Source organism: Ochotona curzoniae, unplaced genomic scaffold (genome assembly GCF_017591425.1).
Source record: "Ochotona curzoniae isolate NIBS_2020 unplaced genomic scaffold, NIBS_Ocur_1.0 scaffold_3208, whole genome shotgun sequence".
NCBI lineage: Eukaryota > Metazoa > Chordata > Mammalia > Lagomorpha > Ochotonidae > Ochotona > Ochotona curzoniae.
In genome coordinates this window covers 40673618-40682145 of record NW_024467106.1, presented here as the reverse complement: position 1 = coordinate 40682145, position 8528 = coordinate 40673618, and the positions used below count along the sequence as shown (strand labels likewise).

At 45.9% G+C, this 8528-nt stretch overlaps 1 protein-coding gene across 1 annotated transcript; it reads right to left on the bottom strand.

The window, feature by feature from the left end:
• Positions 1 to 231: 231 nt before the first annotated feature.
• On the bottom strand, positions 232 to 8100 carry LOC121144792 (cyclin-dependent kinase inhibitor 2A-like). Its single transcript, XM_040963320.1, has 3 exons — positions 7972 to 8100; positions 3401 to 3707; positions 232 to 694 (listed from the first exon to the last, which is right to left on the bottom strand). Exons 1-2 carry the CDS (start codon positions 8098 to 8100, stop codon positions 3402 to 3404), a joined length of 435 nt encoding a protein of 144 aa, XP_040819254.1. The 3' UTR covers positions 232 to 694; position 3401.
• Positions 8101 to 8528: the final 428 nt, after the last annotated feature.

Sequence of the window (8528 nt, the reverse complement as noted above, 5' to 3'; positions counted from 1 at the left end):
CATTCTGTTGCCTCTTAACAGTCCCCAGTGTGTCATATTCTGATTGCAGTGTTTTTCTAAGAGGAATATAAACTAATGATGTGACAAGTTGCCTTCAATTGAAATAAAAATTTCTAGTTATGTGTTTTGAATGATTATTACTTGCTATCTGCCTTCCCTGTTTCGCTTCTTACAGAGTATTATGATAGGTGCTTACTACAAGTTAATTGAATAAATAAGAAAATGAATGCAAAGTATAGTCTTCTTAATCTGAGTGTTAACTACCAACTGCTCGCAGTTGGACCCAGGAAAAGCCACAACCCCTTTTAAGCTTTTCTAATTCATAAAGAGTAAGGTCAGGAGCACTGGGCAGCTGTGATACTCCATAACAGAAGGTATACACAGGTGGGTAAGTGCTCCAAGCCTGGGTGGTCAAGCTGGAATCCGCCAACCCTGGAAAGAGCAGGTACAGACAACACTGTTGCTTTCTTTTTAAAACAAGTTCTTTATGGAATTGTATAAACGGGAATTGACAAAGCAAGGGAAGGCAAATAGAGGTTTTTTTAAAAAAGCATTTCATTTTTTTTTTTTTTTAAGTTGGAACTAAGAAAGCAGGGGAGAACAGCGCGAGGTGGGGATGGTTGCAGCTGTGTTCCAACTTCGCATCTCAGGGTAGCCAGGTCTCAGTGATTTTTTTTTTTGGAGTGGTGACCATCTGCAGAGGGAGGAAAGAAAAGCATTAGATACCAGAAGTCCACGACCTATGGTCTTTCCACCCAGACACCATCAGATACACGGGCACACATGTGTGGCTTTTGTCTGCCTGTGTCCAACGCACAGGACCCACCTGCGATAAGTCCTAAACCCTGTCAGCAGCCACCGCACTCCCAAGCCTGCCAAAGTGCCTCCGCCCGCCTGGTTCTCTGCCAGTGTGGAGGAACCAAAGGCTTTTTCTTCTTCCCTGGCTGTCCAGGCTCACTGCCAGGGCTGGGTGGGGCGGCAGGGGCGCTGAGGCTGTCCCATCTGTCTCCACACGTGTTCCGTTCTCAGTGCAGGGTAAGCCAGAGAGCTACAAGCAAAGTGAGCCCCCAAATCTGGAAAGCTGGATCTAGGAGAAACTCGGGTTTCAGTTTCCCTTCCTCTGACTCCTCTAATGGCTTCCTGTCATTTCTGGAGCAATATGGCTGTTCCTTTGCCATACAAGATCCCTCCACGACCTGACTTCTCTGCCTTCCTCTCCATTCTCCTCCTAAATACGTTGCAGTTCTCTGCAGCCCTCCATAATCTCCTACAGTCTACAAACTTCAGAATCACTCCACCTACCTCCATGACTACTTGTTTTCATAGAAAACTTATTCTCCACCTTTTAAAATTATATATATAGTTATAAAGTATATATATAGTTATATATATAGTTATATAAAGTATATATATATATATACTTTAAAGTGTTACAGAGTGAGAGGCAGAGTTCTTTCATTCACTGGTTCATTCCTCAAATTGCCAAAATCCCTGCCTGCTAAAACTGGAAGGTTCAAACCAGTCTCCCATGTGGGTGGAGGGGGTGCAAGCATTTGTCTGCTGGTGTTTTCCCAAGCCATTAAGGAAGCTGCATCAGAAATCAGAACTGGATCAATCGGCATCTGTAATCATTGGCTGTCCTTATGCCCTGATGTCGACCCCTGGCTGACCACTCTTCAGCCCATCTGCTTGTTCGCACTTCTCCAACACATTGGTTTTCACTCACCCACTCTCTAAGAATATACTCTTAGTATTTATGGAAGTATGCTTTACAGACTGTAAGCTCTATGAGGGCAGGACTCTGATTTTTATCTCTTGTTTATCCCAGCAACTCACAATGGAGCTGATCACGTAGCACACGTTAAATAAAGATGTCCCCCCTTTTCCATATCCCTACCTGCCTATCTGCAGATCCAACCATTCCTAGATGGAAAATATAATTGGACCTACGATGATTTTATCTGTACTGAACAAGTGCAGACTTGTCTTCACATGTTCCTCTAAGCAACATTATGCCACCTAAATTGTATTTAGAGGTGATTTAAAGGATACAGGAGGATGAGTGTGGCTTGCCTGCAAGTAGTAGCTGAAAGCATCAGAGAATTTTGGTGTCCACGAAATTGGTGTCTTGAAGGCAATCCCCCACCCACACTTAGGGAAATGATTGTTAGTTGTGCATGGAAAAGAGGGCTTAGAGAAACAAACAGAGAGGAGGGAGCGAATGTTTGATTTGTTTATTGAAGGTTGCTCACTTAATTGATTTGCCTTGGAACAACTATTCTCTCTACATCTCAGCTCTGCCTGGCAACGCTTCTATGATTGGCTCCTGGCTCTACTTCGGGTCCAGGACGCAAGCTGTGGTTGGAACACAGAGGGAAGGCCACTGAAGTAGAACTCACTTCTTAAGGCCAGTAGGGTTCTGCACTCCGCTTTCGCAGCGCCTTTCACTAAGCCCGCCCACACCTAGATTCTCCACTCTACCTTCACTCCACTCCTTGAGTCCCAGGGAGCCCAGCGTCTAATTCTGAGCCAACATGGATTTCAGTATCTTTAAAGTCATATATTACTTTAAAGGTTAACATTAGGGTCATACACAGCCTCTTATATTTAATTTAAAAAATATACCCGGAAAGCTCCACACTTCGGGTATACACACAAGTGGGGGGAGGGCAATAGGGCTGCTGGGGTACGGGATGGGGGGTGGATTCAGGTGCGCGAGGCAAGGAGGGCCACACACCCATTTCTCTATTTCATTGATCTCTCCAAGAAGTTGAAAGCTTAAGTGGAAAGGGGGAGAGGTAACGTCTATGTCTCCCATGGTGTGCAACAAGTTGGGTGTGCAGTTTGACATAATCCATTTTAGAGACTGTAGACCCCCTTGGCAGAGTTCTGGAAAATTACAATTCTCTGCCGCATAAAGCGAGGATCAGATTAGTATTCATTAATAGAACTGGGACCGCCGGGAATGACGGGAATGACGAATGACGCATCTCTGGAACGCACCGGCACAACTGGTTTTGGAAGTTGTGGAGCTGGTCCAACTTTGTGGCGATGCTGATGGGGAACCTGAAGCCAGGTGAGAAGATAGGGCTCACTAGCTTGGCAGAGAAAGATCCGGACCTTTATTCTCCGAGGTCTCTAAACACGCTTCGCAGTTTGGCCTGTAGCTATGGTGAGGGTGTTAATTTGAGTGATGGTGGAGGAGGCGTTACGGAGTACGGGATGGGTTTTCACAAGCCTAAAGAATCCTCGCTGCCTCTCCAAACAGACCTAATAGACCTTGCCAAGAAAAGACTGGAGTTTCGACTGGGATTGGGCTGTAGCATCAGACTCCGGACCCTGTTTCGCCAGGGCACTAAGCTTCGACCTTCGAGCTCAAATTCTTGGATCGCGTCCTCACCTCAGGGACTTTCCGCGGCCCTAGCGCTGGCGTGGAGACCGCCTTCGGAGTCCCCCGCGGCCGCGCGCAGGTACCCTGCGACGTCGAGGTGGCCCTTCTCTTCAGCCAGGTCCACGGGCAGGCGGCCCCACGCGTCGCGCACGTCCAGCCGCGCCCCGGCCCGGTGCAGCGCCACCAGCGTGTCCAAGAAGCCCTCCCGGGCGGCGTCGTGCACCGGTCGGGTGAGGGTGACCGGGTCGGCGTAGTTGGGCTCGGCGCCGTGGAGCAGCAGGAGCTCGGCCACGCGGGTGTTGCCCATCATCATGACCTGCGCGAGAGGGAAGAGCGGTCAAGGACAGGGTGGGGGCAGCACTAGTAGGAAATAAATCTTCTTTGTTAAGTATCCCATCCTAGGCAGACAACAGTGCAAGGCACTATGCATAACTTCTACAGTTCTCCTGCCCAATTTCATCTTGAGTACACATTCAATTGCAAAGTATTCTCTTCAAACTTTTACGGAGCTCTAGTCTCACGTGGAACGTTACCAGAGACAAACAAAACAAAAAGAGTGAGAGGGAAAGTGTTCGTTTTTTTCTTTCAATATATATGTATTTTAAAATAGATATGTGTACACACACACACACACACACACACACTATTATCACTTCCAACTGTCTATATTTTCCCTGTCATTTTGAGATGGAACTATATTAGGCATGAAAAGTTGTAGTACATCATTAGGTATCCAAGCCAGGACATGGTAATTGTGAAAAATTTTAAAACCCAACAATCACTTTACCTTTTTTTCACTTATCTTCCTTGAGTGTTAAAATTCATTTCCTTCAGGTATAAAATGTAGCTTATCATACAGTTGGTCCTAAACTTGTCTGTACTAAGTGATATAAAGCTCTGCAAAAGATGTCCCTAAAAATTCTTTATTTTAGGCCTTTTTGTTTTAAAGTGCACAACACATTATCATTATCTCTAGCTGAGCTACATAAAGGAAGGACAGTTATTCTGAATCTTTGAGGAGCATCCCATGAAACTCCAGGTAGCCTTTATAAGGCATAGTCAAAAGAAGTAAGCACGGGTATGGAGAACAGAGAAGACTCAGGAGCTGCGAGCCAAGGGTCACCAGAGGAGGAAAAGGCAAAAAACAAATCCCCCTAGAGCTTCTCAAAGGAATCCCATGGCTCCATTTTAGCATCTTGACCTCTACGACTGTAAACAAACAAACAAACAAAAAGTAATTTTGGCTTTGCTTTAGCCACTGATTGGGATGATGTATTACAGAGATGGGAAAGGAAAACACTTACGATCTAAAACTTGCTAATTTCTTATTCCTGGACCACTACAATTTACAGGGCAATATGTCAGTTGTAGTAAGACAAAGTAGCAACAAATTTCTTTTTTTTGTTTGTTTGTTTGTTTGTTTTAGGATTTATTTATTTTTATTGTAAAGTCAGCTATACAGAGAGGAGGAGGAGAGACAGAGAGGAAGATCTTCCATCCGATGATTCACTCCCCAAGTGGTCACTTCGGTGCTGCACCGAAGCCAGGAGCAAGGAACTTCCTCCAGGTCTTCCACAGGGGTGCAGGGTCCCAAGGCATTGGGCTGTCCTCAACTGCTTTCCCAGGTCACAAGCAGTGAGCTGGATGGGAAGCGGGGTGGCCAGGATTAGAACCGGTGTGCATATGGGATCCCTGCGCTTTCTAGGTGAGGACTTGAGCTGCTAGGCCACCCGTGCTGGCACACAGCAACAGATTTCAAAAAATAATAATAATAATAATGAAAAGCAGAAATGTGTATCGGATTAACACTACATCACATTAATCAATAGCTGCATTTTGGGGGGGGGGGCAACTTTATGACAATCCTGAACAAAAAGGGTTTCTTGTTTAAGCTGCAAAAACTTCCCTATGAATCATCATTCTTTCCGTGGAAGATTCTAAATTTGCAAAGAATATCTCAAAGGAATTTGGAGCTTTTTGAACAGCTTTTTGCCTGCTCTATCTTCTGTTGAGAACTGTAATCATTTTCTGCTGTTTTTCAAACTTTACCCTATCTTGTTCATCACTTCTACCACCAGATCTGTAACCACCACCTGGGAACTACCCCAGCTTCTTCCATCGAAACTATCCCTTTTCATGGGTCTGTGACTGCTGTTGTTCACTCTGATTTTTCAAAATAATTTTCACCACCACCTGCAATATTTTCTCCTTTGTTGTAGCTGTCATTTCCTCCTCCTTCAACCTGTCTGCCTTCTTGGCTTCTATATCCTGACCCACTTTCACCATAGTTTCTTCTGCTACCGTAACCAGGATCACCACCATAGTTGCATCCACCACCTGCAAAATCATCTCTCTCTAACCTTCCTCTGCTGCCTTGTCTCTACCACCACAGCGTCCTCTCCCACCAAGGTGTCACCATGGCCACTTTCACTTCACGACAATGCCCATTAATAGTTTGGTTTTCTTTCCCCCTCCATCCCCAAGTTTCATAACTTGTTTGGTCTTAATCTTCCCACACTTCACAAAGTAATCTCTCAGATTCTTCAGATTCTTCTGTTAGTGCTACCAGCAAGAATCTCTTTCACTTACATAACACACAAGACTTGACAAATCCTCTCTGGAAACAGCTCTCTGTGATTCCACTCTGCGCCCACCACCAGCCTTGTGTTCAGGCATGAATTGCTGCATCCCCCTCCATCAATACAAGAGTAAATCACAAAACCAAAGCTCCTAGAATGTTTCATTTGGAGGAGGCGTCTCTCTAAAATCTGTGAGTGCGCCCCATTTCTCAAAATGTTCTCTTGAGCTCTCCTGTGTAGTTTCAAAGCTCAGCCCATCCACAAACATTTTCCTCAGTAGCGCTGGTTCCTTTGCACAGTGGTCCTCCATTTTGAGGACTCACCTCTTCCAACTGGAGTTCAATAGGGGACTGGGGAAGAATGGAAAACACTTCTAAGCTTATGATTTGAGAGTCGGTTAAGCAGAAAATGCTTGCCTCTGATTCTTAAATCATCTTTGAAATGAAGCCATTTCAAAGAGTAATTTTAAAATGATGTGCAGGATCTTAGCAGCTTTCCAAGTTGATGTTGAATGGAGGTAAGGGGATGAAGACAAATTTTTTAGGGTAATCATTATTTGGTTTTATATTAACTCTGCAATACTATGTTTAGAGAAGTTATTTCTAGTCACATTATGTGAAACACGAATTACTAAATTTGTCTAAATTTAGGAGCCAGATTATACTATATTTGTTGGATTCTGCCCTAAAGAAAGTGAAACTAATTTGGTTTTCAAAAAGATCAAGAAGAAATATAAATACATTAAATTACAGCAACTATAACAAAGAAAAATTAGTGCAACACATTGTTCTGTGTATATTATGAAGACCTTCACTTTGGCCATGAAGTTGTTATTAAATGCTTTTCTAACATTTTATGGTATAAAAAAATTTAAAAGGGACACACTTGTAAATAGCTAAACCAATCTTAGCAATTAAAAGCAAAAAAGAAAATGAATCAAATGAATACTTGAAGGATGATTAAATATATTTAAAAAGAAAATCTGAATTTAGTTATTTAAAATTTCTTCTATCAATTAGGCAGGAATGACTTATTAAACACAAATGTTGATAGGATTCTAAAATGAAAATTATTTCCTCTTTCTCTTTCTTTGCTATTAAAAAGTATCTGAAAACACTTAACTCTATTTTCCTTTTTGTACCTAATCAAATGAGAGCTCTTCTAAAATCCTAAAGCCTGATTGTCTCTGTAATGCTAGCAAAATTTTACAGACATTATATAATGAAGCAGGCACACATTATTACTACCACATTCTCTAGCGACCACCTACCCATGATCTAAGCCGGAGGGCAAGAGGAGAGAAACGACGCTTCTCAACCAGTAATTTAAACCGGATAAAAGAAAAGCTGCCCAGAATAACAGCAGATGCCTCCAAAGGGGCACTGCACATTTTCTGAGCGAGATCACACCAACGCTTCTCTCCATATGTTTGTCTTCATTCCCCAAGCTCTCTTGCAAAGCACATATTTTCCCCAGTCAGAGCTAAACACTACGCAGTTACTTTTGAATACTTTGAATTGTGTGTGTGTGTTTGTGTGTTTTTAAATACAAACCTACTAGACAAGAGATTTCCACAGAAACCCCCCTTAGCAACAAAGAAGATAAAATATCATCCAAGGGTCTCTTGAGTTCGGGGCTAATAAATCCCAGCAAACAGTTTTAAAGGTATATAGTTTTGAAGCTCACGTTTTACTCAAACGCTCGTTAAGTTTTCACATCTGATAAAACATTGAGTTCGATCTTCTAAAGCTGCTACCCTTTCCAGATCTGCATAGCGTTTTAGAGGTCTGTAACGCACGTGCCTAACTCCCTGCTCGCTGGCTCCTCGAGACCCCCGGGGATCGCCCAGCAGCATTGGAATCCCACCCGCACGCGCCAACTCCTCGGTCCAGCACCGAACGATCCCTCTGCCCCAGCCTCGAGGCGCTGCCTGGTCCCCACCTGCCGTGCCCACCTCGCTCTCCAGACCCTCGGGGCGCCCGCTTCTCTCGCCTCACCCACCTGGATCGGACGGCGGCCTAGGCGGTTCGGTGCGTTGGGCGGCACCCCCGCCTGCAGCAGGGCCCGCACCTCCTCCGCACGGCCCCTAGCCGCGGCCGTGGCCAGCCTGTCGGCCGCAGAGCGCTCCATCTGCTCCCGTCCGCTCGACCCTCGCGGCCTCCCTTCCTCCTCCTCAGCCAGGAGCCGCCCCACCCTCGGGTGATCCGCCCGCTCCTCCCGTTTCTTCCTGTCGGGCTGACGATAGAGGCCCCCCGGACTCGGTCCTTAACTCCTCCCGCGGAGGGCGGCGTCTTCCCATCGCAGGGGGCGCCGTTCACGTGTCCCCGAGGAGAAGCCAATGGCCCTGAACACCACGGGAGGGACGGAGGGACGGAGGGACGTGCCGCCTGTGGAGTCGCCCGGGGCTGAGGCTGCTCCGCGAGCCGGGGCCGGAAGCGGGCGGTGGGAGGAGGGCGCCTGGGGGGCCCCCATCACCTGTCCCCTCGCCCTCCCCCGCCGTGCGCCATGCGCCGTGCGCCGTGCGCCGCCGACTCCCGTGCCAAGCGCGCCCCCGAGAG

Bases quoted from the DNA above. Each gene is read 5' to 3' on its own strand.
- LOC121144792 (XM_040963320.1), bottom strand. From the start codon at position 8,100: ATGGAGCGCTCTGCGGCCGACAGGCTGGCCACGGCCGCGGCTAGGGGC. The intron at 3,708-7,971 runs GTGGGTGAGGCG...CCTCTCGCGCAG, and splicing joins TAGGCCGCCGTCCGATCCAG to GTCATGATGATGGGCAACAC.